Source organism: Nomascus leucogenys, chromosome 18 (assembly GCF_006542625.1).
Source record: "Nomascus leucogenys isolate Asia chromosome 18, Asia_NLE_v1, whole genome shotgun sequence".
In the NCBI taxonomy this organism is placed as follows: Eukaryota; Metazoa; Chordata; class Mammalia; order Primates; family Hylobatidae; genus Nomascus; species Nomascus leucogenys.
This window is the reverse complement of record NC_044398.1, coordinates 47,620,969-47,646,184: the sequence shown is the minus strand read 5'-3', so window position 1 is coordinate 47,646,184 and position 25,216 is coordinate 47,620,969. Positions and strand designations below refer to the sequence as shown.

At 36.3% G+C, this 25,216-nt stretch overlaps 1 protein-coding gene across 6 annotated transcripts in view; it reads right to left on the bottom strand.

Moving 5' to 3' along the window:
• The window catches only part of PARD3 (par-3 family cell polarity regulator), a 705,675-nt gene that overhangs the window by 207,381 nt on the left and 473,078 nt on the right, over positions 1-25,216 (bottom strand). For 5 of the 6 annotated variants that reach the window (XM_030797833.1, XM_030797836.1, XM_030797831.1 and 2 more), the window contains 4 exons: positions 23,616-23,805; positions 19,283-19,434; positions 18,213-18,257; positions 13,154-13,381 (listed from right to left, as the gene is read on the bottom strand). In XM_030797833.1, the coding sequence (XP_030653693.1) occupies positions 13,154-13,381; positions 18,213-18,257; positions 19,283-19,434; positions 23,616-23,805 (615 nt within the window). The remainder of the gene's footprint in view (positions 1-13,153; positions 13,382-18,212; positions 18,258-19,282; positions 19,435-23,615; positions 23,806-25,216) is intronic. The other variant, XM_030797834.1, reaches the window with a different exon arrangement.

The window sequence follows — 25,216 nt, the reverse complement described above, 5'->3', positions numbered from 1 at the left end:
GGCTTTTATCTACAACAGATCTGCACAGCCTCTGTAACGTTTCTTTGCATAAGGCCAACATCAGAAGTAAATGCTACTATATATTCTAATCCTAAACAATCTTGCACGCCTATCTGCGTCATGGCAGCTGAACAGAGGTAGAGGAAGCCATGAAAATGAGTAAATCAATAAGCGCACTTCTCTGGACTTTGCAGATAAAAGATCTACTTAGTGATAACAACATTCCATTCCTTGAACCAACACTTCGTAAGCACATGGTCCAAGGGCACTTCAATACTCCAAACTTTTTGCAGTTGAAAGAACGACAAGTAACTGAAGTAGGTCTCCCCCTACCAAAAGAGCTTTAAACATTTCTCTATTAAGTAAGAAGCAGAGAGGCACATATGAACAGCCACTCCCAGAAATCTTTCTCTCGAGACTGGTCACCTAAGGTTCTCCTCCAAATACAATGAGAATTATAGGGGCCATGAGGTTAATTACTCCGTGAATTCTTAAGTCATTTTTCTTTTTCCAGCATCAACAAAGAAAGTATAGATCATTATTTCTGAGTTTCTTACAACAAAGAGCCAAACAGAATGGTTCGGCCTCTTCCCAAACTTTTGCAAAGAACTGACCTCCAAATCAAGTTAATATATCCTCAGTAAAATTCAGTCCTTCTTCTCCACCAGCAAGGAGCACTTTCAATAGCAATATACAATTATCATGGGTATAATAAGACCAGCTAAAAGAGTCCCAATATCTTAGATTTCTGCTATTAAACCCTTACAAATCTGAAAAGAGACTATCAAATGATGGTACAGCTATGCCCAAGTAACACAGTTGTGTTTTTTTGTTAAAAAGCCAGCTATTTGTCATAATGCAAAAAACAAAACTCAGAATTTTTTTATTTTTATTTTTTTGAGGCAGAGTCTCGCTCTGTCACCCAGGCTGGAGTGCAATGGTGTGATCTCGACTCACTGCAACCTCCGCCTCCTGGGTTCAAGCCATTCTCCTGCCTCAGCCTCCCGAGTAGCTGGGATTACAGGCACCCACGACCACGCCCAGCTAATTTTTTGTGTTTTTAGTTGTTTTGTATTTTTAGTAGTAGAGTTTCACTATGTTGGCCAGGCTGATCTTGAACTCCTGACCTTGTGATCTGCCCACGTCCGGCCTCCCAAAGTGCTGGGATTACAGGAGTGAGCCACTGCACCCAGACTTTTTTTTTTTTCTTTTCTTGAGATGGAGTTTCACTCTGTCACCCAGGATGGAGTGCAGTGGTGTGATCTCGGCTCACTGCAATCTCCACCTCCCGGATTCATGTGATTCTCCTGCCTCCGCCTCCCAAGTAGCTGGGACTACAGGCGCACGCCACCACACCTAGCTAATTTTTGTATTTTTAGTAGAGATGGGAATTCACCATGTTGGCCAGGATGGTCCTGATCTCTTGACCTCATGATCCACCAGCCTCGGCCTCCTGAAGTGCTGGGATTACAGGGGTGAGTCACCATGCCCAGCCCAAGCATATAAATGACTTCAGAAAGGTTAGCCTTCCTCTGTACTGCGAGTTATCTCATTGTAAGCCATTGTCTTCCTCCAAAGGACATGGTGGCTTTTAAGAAAATTTGCTCCTTTTCCTCTCTATTAAGATATAAATAGTAATTGTGCAGGTTTATTAGAAGAAGCCAGTTACAACTAGAAGGACATAGTGAAAATCCATAATCTTACAAATAATACTGAGTTCAGGCTATAATTTTTTGTGGTGTACACAGAGCAGGGAAAGAATATCCTGGCAGTTGGCCCAAGGGCTTGCTAATTATGTGTAGCCTTTTCAAATGAGAGCTCCCCCAAAGAATGTAAATATAGCTCAAGCAGGGCTGTAGTGTGTTGCTTAATGCCCTTGAACGTGGCTGTGTTCTATCTGTTTGTGAACCAGTACTTCAGCTCTTTGAGATACGGGTGTGGCCACAAATGTGAGATAATTGACCAAATAATTACAGAACAATTCCCAAAAGTTCTCTGGAGCTATAAAAACCTAGGTCTATTGGTATACCCAAGCTAGATAAATGGATGCTAGTGAATTTTGTATAATTCCTGCATGGAAACCTCCTTTCACCTATACTTCCAAAGCCCTTTCTTTGTACAATCTTTTATTATTGCACTTCTCATATAATATCACATACATGTCTCCCTCCCATTCTCTAAGCTCCTCAAATGAAGACCGTGGGGCAAACAGCAGCTGCTCGTAAATGGAAGACTTTTGGTAAAAACTGACTTGTGACTTTATCCTGACCATACTTTATCTAATTGCCAGGTATCACCATTCCTCTAGCTTTAGAAAAATGCTTACTGTTCTCTCATCAAGCCTGACAAGACTAGCCACAATCTGACTACAGTAACACTAGGTAGGAATGCTCGTGATATTTGGTTTAGCTCTAATTAGTTTCTGGTATATTTTCATGCTATTATTGTTAGTGCTAGATGCATCATTTAATAGATTTTACGACCCTCTACAATGTCTGAAACTATAAACAGAAAAATGAGCTCAATAAATGTAAATGATTTAGTCTTCCACAGCAACCATTATCATAAATCATGAATGGAACTATCAGTAGAGATTCTGTTAGTTTTCTGCCTAATAGTTTTGGCAGAAGTTCAAGGGGCATATGTCGGCTCTTGGCTTGGGAACAGAATAATGGCAGTGCCTTCACAACTCACTATATGCTGAAGTCATGTTTGTTGCCAATTCTTTTCATATTCAAAATAATTTTCTGGTGTATGTAACGCAACTTATTTTCTAAAGTATGTGAAACAAAGTTAGTATGAAATCAATTATTAGCTTCAGGTTTTGTAACCTCATTTTATAAAATTAAAAGTCCTACCTCTGTTTCCTGCCCCAAGCCAGTGGACTGTTTAAAATGATACTTGCACATTGGAGGATTCTTTATGCTTGTTCTGAACATTCTAAATTAGATAATACATTATCGCAGAAACTCTTCTGGGGGTGTACTGATTTAACTAATCCCTTTGAATGCCAACTAATTAAAAATATTTAGCAATATGTAGCTTCATATGTACAAACATAAGATGTTCTTTTAAAGTACTGAATTATATACACTTCAAATTCTGAAATTATTTGATAGAGAAAAATCTTTATCCTGCTCCTATGCAGAAATATTGTAGTTTCAAAACCTCAAATAAATTGGTTACACATGCTTAATTTTTGAAAAAAATATACATATTCAAAGTCACTGATGTACTAGTCAGATTTTAGGTTTTAAAATAAATACGTACATTTAATATTAGCTTTATAATTAGGTACATAAAATATCTTTATTCCCTTAAACTAAGAAAACATGCATATAAACAATTTTTCAAGTAAGAAAAGTACTAGTAATATATCAGCAATAAATGGCTTGATCTATTGTGTTCATACAGCAAATTACAAGGTAAGAACTAATCATAAATCTACATTTAGATAATGTACTATTTTAAGTGCTATATACATTTCTTGATTTTTTTCTCTTTAATTTTGCTCATTTTGGCAGACTATTTGCTTTCCTTTTGCAGATAGCCTACACAAAGAGAGATGATTATCTCCTTCCAAACAAATAGAAATTTCTATTTTTGACAACATTTCTGCCTGTTTAAACCTGCTCTACGCACTGAACTATCAGCTATGTTTCCATGTGATTACCTATAAAGATGGGTACTTTCAAGTTTCTTTTTTTAAAGAAGGTGTAGCATGAAGCTGCTTATTTCACTTTAATGTGGCAGAGTCATTCTGCAATTAAGACATATCTAATTACCATGTTTTCAACAGATGCAAATGTAGCTCAATTAAAATTCTAGTCCATCTTACAAATTAAGTCACTCAACTCTGAAAGGTATCATGTTAGGACTGGATCACCAACAAGTTTGGAAAAGATCAGGCATTTAAGTGCTAATGATGATGGAGAAAATGACTTTGGGTTTTCATTGAAGCACAAAGTTCTGCAGCTTCTGCCATAAATAATCTATTTCTATCTAAACTTTACATTTTATGGTCAAGGTTGACTCAAAGCCTCAAGGTCATTAGAGTCTATTTTTTCCCCCCACTGAGAAGTGATGTTACTGTTGATACTATAACAATTTCTGTTGGCTGCTTATCCAAAATCCATTTCTCCCTTTATTCTTCCTAATAGAACTCTGTGTCCAGGAATGCAACCTAGCTCCAAGGGGTGAATTCATTACTAAGTTTATGGATGCCATAACCCTGCAGATTTGCCAGTCCAAGGTTATCAGACCAAGAATGGCCCTGTTGGACTCAATGGACATATTCCATGCTTAGGGAGAGGGCTCATTCCCTTCTGTTGGACAGGAATAAGACAGTAAAATTACCCTATGGATAGCTGAATTATGGAATTATTTTGTGGGGAGCTGACTCATGGATAGCAGAGCAGAAGGGGCAGAAAAATGTTGGGTCTTTGGAGAAATCTCTCTGAAGAACTCTAGAACTCAAGTTATGTAGGAAAACGTATTTCCTAATTGTTTGAGTTGGTCTAAGTTGCACTTTCTATTACATACAGCTGAAAGCATCCTAAAAGGTACACTGCATAAAGCAAGTGTTAGAGCAGCTGTGGAATATCTATTGTGTTATTTGTCTTAAGTGTATAATTTAGCAGTAAATATCATTTTAGGTAGCTTTGGCAATTTTATTAGATTTAAATAATTTGTTTAGATTTGCTACTAGATTAAAATGAATTGTTCAATAGGTATAAAGAGATATACAAAACAAAAATAACATATTACTTTTTATTTAAAACTCAACAATACTCTCCTCTGAGGGAGAGGCCCCAAGAAGCATCATTAAATACTAACTAAGCAATTAAATGAAGGACTGAATAAGCAGCCAACAATATGAAGAACTGCCCTTTGTTGCACCCATTTAACTACAAACTACCCTAGAATTAGGAATACTTAATAATAGGAACACAGATTCTTGAGCAATTTACAATTTATATTGAAAGATAAAGGATGAAATGTAAAAATTCTACACAGGATGACTCAGTCTTCACAAGCTATATTCTTAAAACAAAACTTTTAAGTTAAAATGAGACATTCAAAATAGAAAATTTCACTGGATTTAGTAAATCCACTGACCACTACCAATTTCTATTAGTGTTAGGTAAAAAGGTAACACAACTAAATGAGGACTGGGCTTTCAGTCACTGCAAACTCCTGCAAAGGAATCAAGAACGCTGGGGACATAGATATTGTTTTTATTTCTTATTTTGGTGGAACACTTTGACTTTGGAAGAGAAAGACAAGATGTAGGAAATGAACAGCTAGTGATACACAGATGGTGTCGAATAACAGGATCTGCTGTTCTGGACTCTGACTTTTAACATTAGAATGATGAGCTCTTGGCAACAGAAAAACTTAGCTTTTTCTGAAAACCAAAAAAATAAAACCACACACACACAAAGCTGGCATGAAACAGGAAGACTCTGGAGCTTTTAGACTAATACATGGGGTGAGAATAACAACTGATACGACGAAGACTGTGAGGAGGTAAAAAGCTATGAAGGAATCAGGTGACATTTATTAGTGGTATTGTAGAGCGGTTTCAGCAACTGACAGAAAGTTCAAATACATGACTCCTCAGACACTCTACTCTAAAAATAGCTTTATTTCATTTTTAAAAAACCTTTCAATATATGTGGGTGAAGAAAGAAAAACAATAGGATCACTCTTTTAAAGAGTTATTACCAAAAACCTTTCTTCACTTTTACCTGACATTCTAAACTTCTCTTTAGCCCATCCCCCTCAAATGAAGCAGGTAAAATGCTCCCACAGATAATGGTAGAATGTCACCTCCATTATCCCTCCCTTCCCAAGACAATGTTGCACAGCATGCACAATGAGGGTCACACCCTGAATTTTCTGAACCTTTGCAAATTCGCTTTTAGTGTCCAGTTGATTTTAACATCCAAATGACAGGGCACAGGGGATGCTGTTTTCTGTCCATGGGGACAATTTAAAATGAAGCTGAAGGCTTTTTAAAAACCAATTCTGACCAAAAGGGCTGGCTACACAATCGAAATGACAGCATTCCTAACCCTACAGTTGGAATTGCCACTAAGAATTTTATTTTAATCAAGGAGTGAGCTTAACGTACACAACGTCTGTTTGAACAACATACAAACTTTTACGGTCAAAGAAAGAGATTTCAGGCCACTGCTCAGACTCTTTTAAGTGAAACACAAAAATTAATAGCATAAAAATGTTTAGAGATTATAAAATTGTGAATGGCTAGCAATGCTTTATTTTGCTTTTGTGTGTGTGAGGAATCAGAATGCCTGCTCCCCAAAAGCGAATGTTCTTAACTACCATCAAACATTATCTATATTGAGTGATCCGCAAAAATTTCCTGATGTTAAAAAAATAATTTGTACTAGAAAGTCTCGGATGCACTGTGTAGAATCAGCTGGAGCTTAAGAAAAACTAGATTGTCAGGGGAAAAGTTTCTTGGAGAAGGAAAACGACGTATAATATACACACATTAGAGGATTGGGGGAGAAAGAAGATACACCTTATGAAGTGTGCACCGCATGGCGCAGGCAATGGTAAGCACGGACACTTGAGGGGCTGTGAGAGTCAGAAGGTGACTGCAGAGCTCACTGGGCACATCTAGAGACAGGAGGCCCAGTTGGGAGACACTAACAATACCTTCTGATATTAAATAGCGAGGGTCGGGCCTGGACTGCAAGTAAGGGGTGAGATTAGATTACATGTGGAAAGATTAAGAAAGCTTGGTAATGGAGTGGTGACACAGTGAGATGATGATTCCAAGTTTCTGAGCCTGGGAGTGCTAATGAGAGAAATCACATCATCATCATCCATCTTTCTGTGAGAGACGCTAAGCCCGTAAACAGTTTCTTCCTTTGCTCTGGTACTGCCAAGCATCATCACTCACCTGGATTATTGTACTACTATCACAGAAATGAGCTCCTTGCCCTGACATTACTACTTATCATCCCATCCCCGATAAGCCACCCTGTACCCCAGAGTCCCATCATATTATTTTATTTGAAATGCAAGTAATTTAAAACAGTCTGTGATTTGCTGTCTACATCTTTTTTTTTTTTTTTTTTTTGAGATGGAGTTTTGCTTTGTCGCCCAAGCTGGAGTGTAGTGGCGTGATCTTGGCTCACTGCAACCTCCACCTCTCGGGTTCAAGCAATTCTCATGCCTCAGCCTCCGAAGTAGCTGAGATTACAGGCATGCAGCACCACACCTGGCTAATCTTTGTATTTTTAGTAGAGATGGGGTCTCGCCATGTTGGCCAGGCTGGTCTCGAACTCCTGATCTCAAGTGATCCACCTGCCTCAGCCTCCCAAAGTGCTGGGATGACAGGAACCTACATCTTAAACCTCACTCCTCACTATGCTTTCACGTGCCCCATACACACCAACCTAACAGAACTACTGCAGCCCAGAGATGGCTCCCCATTTCCTATGTTCCATATTTCTCCGTGCATCCAGTTGAAGACTCTCAAGTAGTAACACTCAACTCAGCCAATACCTCTCTTCTGGAAATCTCCTCCTCTACTTTCCTCTCCTCCCTAATTCCACATCAGCTGGGCACCCCTACAACCCCCTCCCCAGTGTCACACTAACCTACACACTACAATGGAACTGAACCACACTCCTTATGAAGTGCTCATTTATCCACTGGGTTGAATCATCCCCCAACCCCAAGCCCTTAGGAACTAACAGCCTAAATATCAGACTTTAGGTATACACTCTCCAGCAGTTTTAGCCCAATGGGCTTTCTGTTTAGAAGTGTGTTTCATATTCTAGAAAAACCACAGGACTGGGAATTAGAAGATATGCATTCTAAGATTCAGTTCCTATGTGTAATCTTAGTCAAATATATAAATACTATTTCCTCTTTAAAAATGGGGCCTGGCGTGGTGGCTCACGCCTGTAATCCCAGCACTTTGGGAGGCCAAGGTGGGCAGATCATGAGGTCAGGAGTTCAAGACCAGCCTCGCCAACATGGTGAAACCCCGTCTCTACTAAAAATACAAAAATTAGTTGGGCATGGTGGCACAGCCTGTAATTCCAGTTACTTGGGAGGCTGAAGTAGAAGAATTGCGTGAACCAGGACCTGGGAGTTGGAGGTTGCAATGAGCCAAGATTGTGCCACTGCACTCCAGCCTGGGCTACACAGTGACACTCTTTCTTTAAAAAAAAAAAAAAAAAAAAAGTTAGAAATGAGGATTCTATCATTCAAACACTTCAGATGTGAATATTCATTGTACTTTCTGCTAAGTTACATTTTACCTAGAAAAAGAAATGTAATATCTTTGGTTATTTCACAACATATACCCATACTATGATCAGAAACCTCCTAAAAATTAATCAAAGCTCCCTTTCTTAAACTGCAGGTTAAGTATATGTATCATTTTATTCGCATAAAATGATGTGATAGGTTATTCTTCTTCTTAGCATTTCAGAACAAGTATTTTTATAGATCAATATCCAATTATCCACTAAAATGGATTAACCAAATAGCAAACAGTTTACAAAGTACTCTGACTTTGAAATCTGATCCCAAATTCTTCCACAATAGATTTACTATAATCCACTGTGTTTTGCTTATGATAAAACTATACTTAGTTTGCATTATTTTTGCTGAAATACGTGGTGATGAAAGGTGGCTAGGAGTGGGTAGAATACTGAGAGTAGAAAATCTGAGATATCAAATGCAATATGTTACTTCATAGCTAATAAAACAATAACAAAATTCCCCTAGAAGCTCTCATATTAGTTGATTTAATAATGTAAATTCAGTTTCTTCAAATTTCATACTGAAAACCTAAATTATGTGTATTCTGGAGCAGTGCTTTTCTCCTATCTCCTAATAAGAGCTCTATTGGAAAGTATGCAAGCTACCTACTTCATGTTCGAAGACAATGCCTTCATGTTTGCGAGGCACAAAGTTTGTCACATTTAAAATTCTGAACTTGATATATCTTAAAATCAATAGGTACAATTAATAGGAGATATTTAGTTTTGCTGTTTCACTTCCTCAACCTTAACAAAAAGCTGTTACAAAACTGAGTGCAGCGCTTACAATTTCTGGCAACTTTTAATTATGAAAAAGCAGAATTAATGTATTTTTTAAAAGAAAACAAAGCAATCTTACTGCATGCATTTTCTTGGTAGCAATAGTAACTGATTTATCACGGGGAAAGTAGAAGTCACTTGCTGAGAGCCAGGCTGGGCATGTAATTTGCATAGAAGAGGGAGCAGATTGTCAATGCCCTGACCTGTCAAACACAGGTAGGGCCTCGGAGATAATGGGTCCCAGAATACAAAGCTCCATCTTGATCCAGACAGACGCGCACAACATGGAGAGGCCAGATGGATTAAATGAGAGACAAAAATGCTGGCTTCTGCCATCTCCACAGGAAGAACGTAAGTGCTGCAGAAGATGACAGATACCAGATACCACATGGATCCCACCCCAGTCTCTTGGCCCCATTGCTGTGCCCATGCCATGATTTCCACACTGCTGAGAGGAGGCCAGCCTGTTCAGTGCCATGAATATAGTCACTGGGGAGGGGCTCGACCCAACTGACAAGAGCAATCAACCATGCCTACGCCTACATGTCTTACTTGTAAAGAGGAAAAGTGCCACATGATGGTAGAAACCAGAGCCTGCAGCATGGTGCAAGGAGCTCTCTGGTCCTGCTGACCTCCATAACTAGCTTTTCCACAATGGCTCAGTCTCTAGCCACATGTTTCCAGGGTGCACTGCATCCTTAGGAAATGTCCCATGTGACAAAAAGACCATCTGCCTAGACGATGGTCCTCTTTTCAGATCCAGGTTCAAGGGGGATGTGGCTTTTTAATTTCTACGGGCAGCTGTAACTGAGTCGGACCATCGGGACAAGAAAGAACCCACTTCCCCTGAGGCCCACTTAGCACAGACAATGGAGGATGTTGGACATGCAGCCAGGGCACACATAGCTAAGGGACAAGCCCAGAAAGGCAAAATGCAGGAGCACAGCCACAGAGACAGCAAGTCCAGAGACTCTGCTGTGCAGGTCCACAGGCCAGACCCTGAAAATGGTGTGGTTAGGAAACCGAAGGAGGGCTAACTGAGCCGGCCTTCTTTCCAAAGCTGGAGGCAAAAAGTGCCTTTGCGTCTTCAGTTTTACGTAAGCTGATAGCCACCGGCAGTAACACCACATTTGATAGACATTTTTTTTAAAACAAAAACAAAGAGTTTGCTGAAGTATTGAAGATCTAGTGCATACAAGGTCCAGTGTTGGATACCTCACTCACCCACTCATAGATTTGGCAGACATTCATTTAATTCTACGATTTGCCAAGCTTTGTGTTTGGTAATGCAAGATGAAAATAGATGGAGTGTTTTCCACACAGGCCTCGCAGAAGGTGAGGGGGTTAGCACGCCAGATGTAGGGCAGTGAGGGGGTACATAGAATCATGGAATGTTAAACTAGGAGGGACTTCGGAAACCATCTAAACCATCTAAGCCAGAACTTTTACAGCTTTTTCCTAAATACTCAAAAACACCCTTTTTAAAAACTAAAATTTACAAAGGATCCCCATGTACAGAAGTGAGTAAAACAACTGTCAAGGTGGTGGTGGGGGAAGGTGACGCTGGTGGCCTTTCCCACTCTCCAAACCCATTGAGGTACTGCTCCTGACCAGAGATCACAACACACCAATTAAAAGTCAATGATCTAGTCCAAATCTTCAGTTTTCCAAATGAAGAAATTAAAGCTCAAGCAGTTGAAGTTTTGACTAAAATCCCAAATTACTTAGAAGAATGTAGAGGAGGATGCAAGTCACCTGAATTCCACCTCTGTGTTCATTCCACCCTACAAACACGATTTTAAGAATCAAAATTGGAAAAGTTTGGAATTTATAATAGTTGCCATTCTTTTGCCATATGCAAAGTTCAGAAAACTGGTATGCAAAAAATAATAAAAACAGGACTTTTGAAAAATACGACATTTGGTGGTTGTAGGTGCAGCGTGTTTTAGGGCACCTGCCACACATGTATTTCCCAGGTCTTATCCAGAACTTTATCTTTGGTTTGCAAATTGTAATTTGTCTATCCATGTGTTTCATTTCACTTTTTTTCTCTGAAGGACAGATACATGAATGAACTTGAATATACTGTTATTTCTCATTTTGTTTTTAAAAAATAAGTTTATATAGGGACAAAATCAGATGTCCACATTGGTGGGACACTCTGGAGGCTGTCCCTACAGAATTAAAAATATACCTTATATTCATATGTATTCTATCTCCTGTTACATTTGAAATGAGTGACATGTTGTAAGAGCAAACTGCCATCTTTTAAGGAAAATTAAATAACATTTTAACCTGAACAAGAAAAAAGTTCAAAAGCATCATCAATTGTAGATACTTAAAAAATATATACCAAGGGGCCAAAGCATAGTAATTTTTTATTAAAGATACACCCAAGACAGACAGAAGCAAGCTCTATAATTGTCAAGTAATATTGATTAGGATGGCAAGGAACCATTATTACAAAGGGAAAAAAATCAATAGGGTCAAGCTTATATGACTCAGGATCTTGCAGACCAGCTTTGGCAGCAAAAATAGTAAATATGCTCTTCATCTTGCAAGAATGGGCTGCATATATTCACAGCTGGGAGGAAGTGGGCCTGGAAAGGACGCTGGGAGGCTGCAACTGGGTCTGGAGAGGCCGACCTAAGGAAGTTCTGGGCCTGGAGAGGCTGCCAAAAGGGAAAAACTGGGCCTGGAAAGGCCCAGTTGTGAGGAATCTGATCATAGTGAAAAAACTGCCTGTATTTAGATGGAGAATCAGGCAGAGGTGGAGAGAAGTGTAGCAATCCTCTAAGTTATGCTTCGCATATTACGTTATGACAGAAATATTCATCTTCCCAAACGCATTATATGTATAAGCAAAATACATAAGTTTTTCCTTATTCTCAAAATGTGATCTTTGTTATTTAAAACTCTTCTTCCCACAAAAGTCTTCCTTAGGTATATGTGATAGAAGTGGTCCACTCAAATGTTGAATTGCAAGTAATTTACAATCTACACAAGTTATCTCTGGTCTCTGCTTTAGCTTTATTCTGTGGTCCCTCCAACTATTCTTACAATAGTTTGATGGGTGAGTCACATTTGAGGTTAAAACACTAGAAGGTAAATTAGTAGTTATGAACAATATAAGATAATCAACAATTTTCACTAGTGGGACTCCTAAGCCCTTTTGCTTCTTAGTAAATATATCAGTAGAGTTTTTCCATTATTTTTTAATAGAATGGTTACTTTAATATAATTAATGTTTAACTCTCTGGAAGGATATATTTGTACCTATCTATAAATTTATTTTTTCTTCAATAAACCATGGAAGACATTTATATTAACCTTTGACTTTTAATAATCTTGGCTTTAAATATTTTGCAATTTCAAAATATACACACACAAATATAGCTTCCTAGTTTAGTTATCGGAAAGCAAGAGTAATTCCTGAAAGCAAAAAAAGAAAAAAAATGTGTTTTTAAGATCACAGATTATTAGAGATACTCAATGGAGACATCCTATTTGAGACACTACAAAGTAGTGGTTTTCAAACATTTTGATCTCAGGATGACTTTACACCTCTGAAAATTATTAAGCACTCGAAATAACTTTTTTATATGTGGATTACATCTAGCAACATGTACGGAATGAAAACTGGGAAAGTTTTAAAATATTACTTTTTAAAAACAAGCAACTTCATGTTAACAGAAATTACATTTTTACCAAAAAAAATATATTCCAAAAGAAGTGAGAACAATGGCACTGTTAAATATTTTTTCAAAATTTTTAGTTTAATATTGGCCTATAAGACAGATTCTCATATCTGCTTCTGCATTCAATCTAATGCAGTATCACAAGACATGTGGCCTGCAGAAAACCCCAATGTATACTTATAAGAGAATGTGAGTAGAGGGCAAATAATATCGTCTTCTTATTATGAAATGAGAGATTATTAGACCTCAGAGATCTCAGAGATTCCCCTGAAGAGTCTTAGAAAACCCCCAGGGCTCCCTGGAGCTCCCTTTAAGAAATAGAGTCTAATTTTAATGTTATTCTTTCAGCCATTATAAACTTACAGGTCTCCATGCCTTCATCATCATCATCTACTGTGGGTTTATCGTAAGATTTGTCGATGGCAGCTCTGAAGCTCTCGTTGCATCCCCTGCCTCTGATTATCCGTGGCCGTGGACGATGGAAAGGAATATCCCCATTCAAAGTCACCTCAGCAACTGCAGTCTGCAGACTCTCTAATGAGCTTGACTTCTTCAGACCCAGGGAAGGACCCACATCTCTGCTGGGAGAACCTGGGAGGTTTACAAAAAAAAAAATGTTAGTGCGAATTAGTGAAAATTATGTACCTGAATATGCACTGCCGAAAACTTCAGGTACGTAACAATTACTTGCTCAATGATGAGTTCTGGAATGTAGATGGAAAAGACAAAGAATAAATGAAGTAATAGTTGCTAATTTTTATTTTTCCCAAATTTATATTAGACTTGGTCTATTTTCTCTCTTTGCATTAGGAAAAACTCTAAGTCATTACTTTTTTAAAAAAATTTCAACAGATGAAATTGTTGTCAAATCATTTTGCTCCAGTAATAGAAATAATCTAAAAGAACCAGAATAACCTGGAAGCTCATTTGAAAAGCAAGGGAAGATGAGGAGAAGGCTAAGGTAAATAACCAAGAATAAGCTTTGCACTTAATTAAAACCTTTTTTTTTTTGGCAATTTAAAATTATTTAGAACAGAAACTAGACATGCACATCAATGTGCTCTGTCAAGTCTCTTCCTTGCTAAACTGCAGACCCACAACACTGCATTAAGGAGTAAGACCACGGGGGCTGACATGTCACCAAAACAGTTAGGGCAACCTGGCAGCAGGTAGAAACCCAACCCTGGGAAATATGGATATTCTATAGAAAGAGTAACACTAGCTTTGAACGGAAACAGATTACATAAGGGCTCTCTCTCAGAGGGAAATAAAAAAGGAGAGACTGGATATGAGTACTTCTATCTCTAGGCCTGGGAATAATATGTTTGAAAAACAGGTGATGGACAGAAGAAAGACGACTTAGCAATTAACCAGAACATTTCATGAGGATGACAGGGACAAATTCCGGGAATTAAAAATTTGGCTCTATTTCCTGAGGATCTAGGGCAGAAGGACCCAAGATAATACCAATAGTACCAAGCTGTGGAAGGCAATCAAAACTGATCTCTTTAACCGGGTAAGACAGCTTCATCCATCACTGCCTGACCTGACACTCAAAGGTAGACTAATTTAGCTTCCGGATGACTGAAATACCAGCTCTGCACCACTACCTGGGCAATCCAGGTTATAGAACTGGTTCTTCATATATACTGTTAAAAAGACAGGTGAAAAAAATAGAGGGTAGGAGAAACAAAATAGTTTATCTCTGCATGGGGTCATCAACCCATATGTTGATAATGTTATTACCCAGAAGACAAACAGTTGTGACATAGGCTTTCCACAGCTCAGAAAATAAAATAGAATTAAAATTACACTGAAAGACTCAAAACAAAATTTAATTTTTTAAGATTCATTGATGTTAAATGAAGCTGTTTTGGGTAAGAATAGATATGTTTAAAATGTAGCACAAACAGGAAGGCAAACACATGATTCTAATGAAGACATAATATTCCACAAATTGTTGTGCTGGAAAGAAAAAGATGTCATATCTAGCTTTCTCAGTGCAGGTCTGTCTATATTTATTTATTTTATGACAAAAGGTCACGAGATTTATTTCTTTGAATGAGATCCATCTTACTTTTTCTCTGGGTAGCACTACAATTTTTGACAACTGCATTTTCTAAATTACTCATAAAAGTCATGTCAAGGGAAGGAAGATGAATTTTGTTCCAAAAACCTACATAATAAAAAATCAAGGAGTCAAAAAGAATGGGAGAAGATCATTCCTGGGCAGGGATATTTACCTTTATAGTTCCTAGAATTAGCACTAGAAAGATCTTTTTGTGAATAAATGCCTATCAATTTTCATAATTTACCAGATATATTTGGCTTCCATAAACATGTATTGGGCAAATATTTGGTGCTTTAAGTTTATTAAGGATATGTGTATGTGTGTATGTATTTGTATGTGAGTATATATCATGAAGATTTCATGCTTCCAGAAAAAAACTCTCATAAAAACACCATTTATATATATTAAGCTTTTCTTTATGTAAAGTTAGCTGAGATTTTACTTAGTGTACTGACAGCAGTAAAAACTTAAATAATGAATTTCAGAAATGGCATGAGTATTCATTAAAATTGAGTGTCCCTAAGCATAAACACAGGCAAACTTGGAAAGAAAAACAATGGTCAAAGTATAATTCAATAAACGATAATTTTGTAAGTGCAATTCAGAGTTTACCTACCTATTTGTTTCCCTAAATTCATAACAATAACCTTTTGGCAAAATGTTGACCATTGTGGATGGTGGGCCCTGGGTTTGTGGAAGGTCAATGAACTACTCTCTGTATATTTATGTATAGATGAAAACTTGTATAATAAAAAATTATATAAAATGTCAATTATCTACAACTTCTGAATCTGCAACACAGATCAGCAAACTGTGAGTCAAATGTGGAAAATTTTACTGGAACACAGCCATGCCCATGTATTTACATATTGTCTATGGCTACTTTCATTCAACAATGATAGAATGTAAAAGTTGCAACAGAGATCTAAAATATTTACCATCTGTTCCTTTACAGAAAGAGCTTGCTAACTTTCGATTTATAACATGAGTAACATACATTTTAGTACTATATTTGACCAAGAAACCATAACAAAGGTTTTGAATGATGTTAGGATTTCTCAATGAAGTTATTAAAATCCCTAACACATTGATACAGTCAAGTGCCTTTAGAAAAAAATTAAAAGGATTCCCTAACAATACAAACTTAGCATTTTACTAGTAATGAAAATTTAAAAAGTCTTTTTGTACATAAAATATATGGAAAAGACTGTTTTTATTTACACCATAAAAGTCAGTATCTTTTGTCTTAATTTTAAGACAATATTTTAAGCTCTTACTTTACACAAATCTTTTAGGTCATTAGCATACTTTGCTAATCTTTACACTTCAAGAATGAAACCATTAGAAATCCAATTCTCTTCTTATACCTGTTCTCCCTTGTTATAATTTGGGAAGAAATATTTATCCCCAAAATATGATACAAGATTCCTAAATCTGGAAAAAATAAAAAGGGAAATCATAATCATACTATTTTCCTAGATCTGTTTTCTATTCCTACTTAGTAATATCCCTCTTGCCAAAAAAGAAAGGAAAGGATGCCTTTTGCAAGGGGCAGAGGGAAATGTAATTCAATTTTCATTATGAAAGGCTTATGGCTAGGCTAGACAGATGTTGAATGCTAAAATGCCACTATGATTCTCCCAAAAACCTTTGGAATAATCTATAAAATCATAATCTTTCTTGAAAACTCAAGTCAAGCGAAGTGACGAAAGAAAAATAAGTGAAAATCTTTTCACTCTCTAATATTAGGGGACAGGGACATAATAAAATATCTACTTTAGGTATTTTATTCATTTAGATGTAAAGTCAACAGACCAAGTATTTTGACATCTTTGTAATAGCTTTTTGCCCCAAGATTTTCTAATTTAATTTGGTAGAATAGACTGCACAAAGTGCAAAAAAAAAAAAAAGTTCTTTTTCTCTAGAATCTAGCACAGTTTGATTTTTGATTAACTATAAAATCTGCCTTGAAACTTATGTAATGACTTTCCATGAAAGTTATCTAATGCACTGAGTTATAACTTGGATATCATTATGTTGTACATCACAATAAACTGTCCTTTTCCTTATAGTAGCTGTGAGTTGGTTAAATTAAGTATTTTTCTTATTTTACCTAACTGACGTTGTATATGAAGTCAGGTCCTTTAACCTGAGCAGCTCAATTTGGTTTTTATGACCATTTACTTGGATCAGGGTTATTGCTTATACTGCTAACTCTAAAAACTAACTACTATTTTACATATGTGAACTATCCCATAACATTTCTCTTTAGCTCTGATTCAATAAACTTTAGGTTTCATAAGAAAAACAAACAACCCAGTAAGGGATAAGGCTACGGTTAATTGCCTTGCAATACAGTTAATCTTATGATTTATTAGATGTCTTTTTTACAATCTATCTTATACTCCACAGAATATAACTCCAACCATGTCCACAATAATCTTTACATATATATGTGGGATACACATTTTTTAAGCAGGCTAAAACTAATTTACTACTGCAGGTTAAAAAGGCAAATTGAAGCTAATTAGTGCTAAGTAGTGTAACTATATCATACTGGATACAGATTAAAACACTATTCCAAACTTATTGTCATAAATGGTCAATTATACAAAGCACGTTAACTACACTTAAAAGAGTTTCCTGTGATTACTGGCATACAATAACATAAAAAGCAAAATCGATTACTATAATGCAAACCCAGTTCAATATAATCCATTGTTTCTATGGAATGATTTGGCAGTATTTTAGAAGTAATGAATTTAGAACAAGCTCAGAAAGTTAAGATATGAAGCCATACACATTATATAGTCTAATCCAATGTCAGGTTAATTATAAGCTAATTCCAGCATCAAAAAAAGAATACGCCTTTCTGAATGACTAACGATAGCAATACCGGACACTGTCCTACAATGAAAAATATTTATATTGGCACTATTATCTTTCAAATCAAAATCACCACTCTGAGAATCACTTTTTGGATGTTAACCTAGACATCACATAGCTGACTTAAAAACCTAGCAGTCTACCATTACAGATCATGTTTGCAGGATTTTGATTTTTTAAAAATTGGGATAAAACATCCTTACATGAATATAATTAAGAAAATCTAGGTTGTTTCTAGCCTTTTTGAAGCAGTAAATTATATTACTATTTAGTAAGTACACCACTGATAAATTTCTACTAACAGAAAATATTTCTTTTCTGATGTAATTTGATTTCTCACAATGAAAACATCTGTGTAAGACTGGAATATGTATGTTTACATGGCATATGATTGGCAGCTCTATAATTGTGAAAAGCTCTGTGGGCCATGGTTTCTATGGCAACAGTCTAACTGTCCATTCTTACCTGCTTTCTGGTCATCCACTGTATTGAGTTTAGTCTCGTCAGCTACTGTTAAAAGGTAAATGTATAATGGTTAGCCCAGTTAGTTCCCATAGCCCATCATGCTTCCACCATTCCCAGATCTTTTCAGTTAAGTGACGATCCTCCGCTAATATTTCATGCAAATACAATGAAACATCAAGCAAACATTCATAATCAAAAAAGGAGGAAAAAAAAGCAGTGTCTCCATGCAATATGCCAGTCATTTCATTTCACAGACATGTGTGTTATATGTTAGCATATCACAATTAGCCAAGGCAATGCATCACCAAATTTTTCTTTATGCATATGACAAATTAATGCTTTTAGTCTTGGAATACAAACAGCCACCAGAGAACAGCATAAGTTACAGTTGATTAACAAAGGTTTTAAATCATTCAGTGTATAGATATAATTAATTATTTTATTTTTTTTTTGGTGGATTTGGATTTAAAGAGACACTACCTGATTGGTGTTTGAACAACTATGATTATTTTCCTCCTCTCATTTGCCCTTAAATACTTTCTATAATAAATACTCTCAAATTATTACTTTGATCAAATGCCTTAATGATCAAAATATGAAAGCTTCCAATAAACCTTAAAGAACAGCAATGAAAGGAAGACATCATGAAGTAACCAAATTCTAGACATGGATTGAGATAATGGTTTCTCTCCAAAATTTTCTCTTCTAGTTCAAAAATCCCACAACCAACCAAATACAATTTCAATGAAATTGGTTTTAAATAGCCAAAGTCTTAAAATATTTCATTTTGTAAAATAAAGATACATGGACATAGCATGATATGCACATGTGTTTGTTTCCATTCTCTTAAGAAAACATATATTAACATATTGCATATTATGTAAACATGCCACATATGAGTAATATCGTTATCTCAGACTGGGAGAAAAACTAATTTTTGCCAAATTGCCACATTTCACATTTATTTTCTCTATTGCTTAAAGTAAACAGACATCTGCTTGGGACCATCAATTTTATCCTGAAAGCATTTAAACCTTATTTAGATAAAGATTCACGGAGATTGTACTCACTACCTAAATCCATGCTTTTTGATTTTCGTGTTTTAACGAAATCCAATTGACTGGCATCTGAAAATTGCTTTGTGCGTTTTTCTGACATACTCTGACGTCCAAATCCTTCTCGTTGAAAAGCAAGAACTGGATCAACATCTGGACTCAAAGAGCTGGAGTAAAGAAAAATATAAACATAAAAATATTTACTAAAAATAGCACACATCCATTTTAGGGAGGTTCATACATACCTGCACGTGTAAATATACATATGTATATTCCTCAAGAAAAATTGAACTAAATAATACAAATACAGTCCATTAAAAGAAAAACTGGCTGTATAGAAGGTGATAGAAAAATACAAAATTAATTTAACATTTAGAGTAACTCTTTCTCCATGTGAATTTTCTCCTTCTCTACTTTCCTCTCTGTTTCATCACTCTATTTGACAATACAGAATTATTTCAAGGTGATTCTAAAAAATGAGCCTGATATTCGAACGATTGAATTTTTCAGGAAACCTGTCATATATTATATACAAACGCTAGCGGCGAACAAGTGACCATATAAATTGTAATTAAATAGAAGTTTCAAAAAGAGTATATTCTAGCCTTCTTATGTATCTTTTATGTTGTGTTTTAAGGAAAGAAAAAGAATATGTCATTATGGCATGCCATTTCATAAAGCTGCAGTTTCTCTGAAATATTAAATCAACAAAGAAATCAATTCAACAAACATTTATTAGAACCTATTCTGATTAAGGTCATGTGCCAGGTACATAGGTCCAAATAACAGATAAGAAAGATCCCTGTACTCTATGAGCTCATAAGAAAAATACTAAACCAGAAGTATGAAATAGATGCTGAGGAGGCATAGAGTGAATAAACAGTGTATGAGAATCAGGAAGAACATGACTAAGTTTAGATGACATTTGATTTGGGTGACACCAACACAGTGGCTCAAGTGGGCATGATAAGGAAGCATATGGCAAATCCCTGGTAACAGGATGCCTTCTGAAGTGTTCCTCCAATGCAAGTGGTTGAAGATGTCCCAGAATCACTCCTGTTTGTAAAAATCTGTGAACACATTCTAAAGTGCTATAAGGTGTTCTAGCCACAGTTCATAATATGAAAAGGGTTTTCTCTGTGCTGGGCACATTGGGTAAGTAAGTATACTAGCTCTACTATATCAGGTCCAGCCACCTTGCCTATCTGGCCAGGTGAGAGAACATCCCTCTACAGCTAACTGAGCACACTAAAAATGCCAGGGCTCCTTCCACTGTCAGCTGAATTTATGATAGTCTTCCTCATGTTTCTGATGGAAGCAAGTTTTTCTAACCCTTTATGGCCTTATAAGAACTATCATCCATACTAGTAAAAAGACAGTCAATCTTTGGATGTACATCAGAAATTTAGTTGCAATTACTGTGCGTGAAATGAGAGTTGGCTCTTAAAGAGCTATGATAAAAGTTTGAAAAGTAAGATAGCAGGCAAAAGCCCTGCCACTGGGTAGGGTGACTTGAAATGTTTTGAGCTCGTTATGTATTCAATAAAGAGAATAGTTGTCTCATTCACTTAAAAAGCTAATGAGAGAATTTAGCAACCTAAGGTGAAAGCCCCCATGTAAATTGCTAACTACTAAACAAGTCAGTCGTTATCCAATGAAGACTATCTCAAATTATCAAATACAAATTATGATGACAGACATCTACCCTCAGATGCCCCTTCACATACTACTATGCTTTGGTGTAAATGGCTTATGAGAGCACATACACCCAAGTGAAAAAAACACACTTCTAGAAGTAAAAAATTAAAACCCATATGATAAGTAATATGACAATCTTGCAGCAGCAAACTCTAAATAATGTATTTCCAATAATTCTTTTATATATTGTCAGTGGATCTCTTCAGTCACTCTGTACATGCTAACCAATTCTTTTTACCTCTTCCAGAATAATTTAAAACCTCAACTCCCTACTTGGGAGGCTGAGGCAGGAGAATGGTGTGAACCCGGGAGGCGGAGCTTGCAGTGAGCCAGGATCACGCCACTGCACTCCAGCCTGGGCGAAAGAACGAGACTCCGTCTCAAACAAAACAAAACAAAACAAAACAAAACCTCAACTCCAACACTGCACCAAACTTGTGAACAAAATGCATTTGAAATACAGTGTTAGTAGAAATTGTTGGTAAAAGATTTTTCAAAGAAATACAAATTGTCACTGCCAATCTTGCCTGAAAACCACATATTGGTGTATCTTTAATTTTATATCCTCTAAAATTATGTTACCATTAAGATTAGAATTTGCTATTATTTCCTTTCCCCCAGAAACACATTATTAATGTTCTCTCAATTATATTAATGGATTGAAAATAGTATATTCTATAAGTAAACAAGTAAGTTTAGCCATTTGACATAGCCTTCGACAACTGTGCAGTGAACTACAGATACAATTTAAAATGTCAAATGAGTTTGTGCATTAGTAAGAGTCTTAAAATAACTAAATATTCTTAAACTATGAAAAAATTAATTCTTCCCTATCAATATTCCCATTAAACTAATTTCAGACACAATACACAGTACACTGGCATATTTAACAAGTTAGATTGCAGGAATGACAGCTGATTCTTTAAAGAATGTAACCATATCCTGACCCCTAATGTTATTAAAATTCCAGTTATTAATCCTGTCTTATTGGCCTTTTGTTTTCATAGCATTTTCATCAAGGATTAAGGAAGATATTGTCAGGCTGGAAAAGCTTGCATTTTCTGCTATGATTCAGAACAGCTGGCATTCTTGTTTGGATAACCCTTCATTCATATTATTTTCTTTGCCCCACATTCCCTACAGCAAAATTATACAAGTCCTCACCATTTTGCAAATCCCCCTTAGGGAAATTAATGCCACGAGCTATCCCTTCTAGTTATTTATCTATTTTCACTAATATACTGCTTTATAAGGCCCCAAAGACTATGACCACCTCCACAATTTCTCATCATGGTAGAGATTTAAAGGCTTTTGTCCCTAAGATGAACACTGCGTCTATCTAATCCTTGCTTTCTCTGTTGTTACTTTCATTTTCAGAAAGAGATATGAGACACAGCAGTCAATGTAACACCATCTGCAGATTTCAAATGGGTTTTTACTTTATATTGTATGTAGTCTTCCCTTCTATGTTTAACCAAAAACCTCATTCAAAGATGGGCCATTATTATGCAAGTTTGAGTGTAGTTCTATTTTTAAATCCTGTGCTTTCAAAAAGAGAATTAAAAAAGAAAGAAATGAAAAGCTAGAGATGAACTTTTCAAGGTCCCAAATAAGAGGTGTGATTTATTCCAAGAGAACATCTTCATAATTAACAGATAAATGAACTGTATTTTGTGTGTTCATGTGGAGAGTCAGGGAAGAGGACTGGGGGAGTGGTTCACTTTGTTAAGATCATCACTAAAAATGTTAACGCAAATAAATGCCAGTCCCCCAGACACCTCCTATCTAATATTTAATGTTGACACAAGCCAGAAAAACACTAGGAAGCAGGAATGGCTAAGTGGTGAAGGAACAACACCATAACATTTAAATATGATTTTGCTGATACATTCATAAAAGACACCAGAGAAAGGGCAATGAGAAAATTCTGGTACAATACTTCACATGGTTTGTGTTAATTATCACTACAACCTTGCGAGGTTGTCCCCAAGAGGAGCTTTGCTTTTGCTTATTGATGTCTATAATTACTAGGCATAAACATTAAGGCACACATCCACATTTATGAGCCACACGTTGGCTCAGTAGTATCAAATGCTTTCTTCTATTTTGAAAGACACAGGAAAAAAAATAGCAGGGAGTGCCCCAGAAGTCACTATGTTAAAAGCAATTACAAAGCATTTTAAACAATATGGTTATAGCACTCTGAAAAAAAAACACACTTTAAAAAAAGCCTCCTCCCACTCTTAGAACACATCAACTCTTAGTTTTGCAAAGTTATCTAATTGTTGCCATCAATTTAGGGAGTTGCCAAGAATTTATTTATTTAATTGAAAAACAATGCATCAAATTAACACAGATGTGAAATAAATCATAAATAGTGAAAGTGAAAAACAAATGAGCACGGTTTTTTGATTGGTAGTTTTGTCACTGTTTTGGTTACATTACTAATTATAGCTCTTGAAGGCTAAAACAATTAAATTTACAGGGTTGGGGTATAATCTTTTATTAAAAGAGTGATAAGTATATAAAAACCATAAAGACAGAGCATGGCTATTAAAAAAATGATTAACTGTATTTAGTGGTAAGCCACTTAAACATAAAATGGGACTGTAATTAATTCATGTTTTCCAACCCTGGATGATGAGCTTACCAGTCGGCTGAATCACTGATTGCAGCCTTCGCCCAAGTACCAGCATCTGCTGTCACGAACCCCACATCATCATGTGAGCTGGAAGAGGACTGGTCAGAGAGATGTGGAGGAAGCACTGGCAACCTGTCATCTTCTATAATGACAGTGTCATCTTGGGGCATATTCACTGTAGGGGACAGCTGGTATTTACCTGTCCAGTGAAAAAAGAAGAAGAGAAATTCTAGACATCGATCAAAGTGTTACATCTATTAATTTTAATACTTTGCTATATTAGTAAAAGTCTAACTTTCCACATATCTGCTCAACCTGGTAGAACGAAACAGAATTTAGCACATTTACTTTTCATAAATGATTGTCAAACAGAGACCTCGAGTCTATTACTACTTCTGATGCTACAACTATATAGCTCAGGGCAATGCATGCAATTTTTCTGGTTTTAAGTTTCCTAAAGCCAAAGATAGTCTCTCAAATGTCTTCTAATGTGAAAATGCTACACGCATTCTAAACTGTGAATGTCCTTTGAAAAATTACCAGTAAATTTACAAAGAAGCCCCACTAACTCGCATTGGTTATTCATTCATTCATTGAGCAACTGCTGCAGAGCAGGTACTGCAAGACACAGTCTCTGTCCATAAAGGACGTATGCCCTAGTGAAGGAGAAAGAATTACAAGCAGTGATAATTGTATGGTGGTGTAGAGATGAGCCCAAAGCCATTCACTTGTGTTGTAATTGCCTGGGTTACTGGGGGTAGGAAGTGCTGGAAATCTTGGCAAAAGTTAACATCAGAATTAGGTTTTAAATAGTCAATATGATCTTTTCTGCCAGAAGAAATGATGATATTTATTTTAGATATCAGCAACATCATTACTAAATGCATGATGGAGAAAAGCCCATTATGCAGTCAGGTGACACTTAAAAGATGAGTATCACCAGAAACAAAGCCTAGAAAAGGAGAGATAACTGGAGTGATCTTGATGCAAAAAATTAGGATCTGAGTGGCCAGAGGTTTTTCAGGCCATAACTGAGGATGTTGGGATGGCATACACAAGCGTGAAGGATTTTAAAAAGCCTGTATTGTATTGTTCTAGACATTTCAGCAAAGGAGCAAAATTTATTTAAATTGCTACATCTTTTCAGGATAATCCGCAAAAAGTAAACTTGCCAGGGATTTCAATTGCATTCCTCATTTAACATCAACTACACTATTGTAGTAATACTGTAAGTTCACTGAAACCTCTTCTCAGCATGTTACCAAGAAAAACTTTCTACTTTGATTTCAAATGCACCCATTTTGACAAACTATGAAAATTAACAGCTTATATAAATGCTAATGATAAAAATGTAAATCAAATGTAATACTTAGCCATTTCCCTTACCTGAATTCAAATTACTCATTTATTTCTAATACAGTGTTAGAATATTAGGATAGAAACCTGTTCAGCAAAAGTATCATTCATCAATAAGGTGGGACTTTCTAGCACTATTAGCCAAAGAAATGTTTCCTTCTCAAGACATACTTTTTTTCTTCAAAGTATATAGAATTATAAAACCAGTTACCCCAATGGACAACTCACCACTGACGAGGCATGTCACAATATTA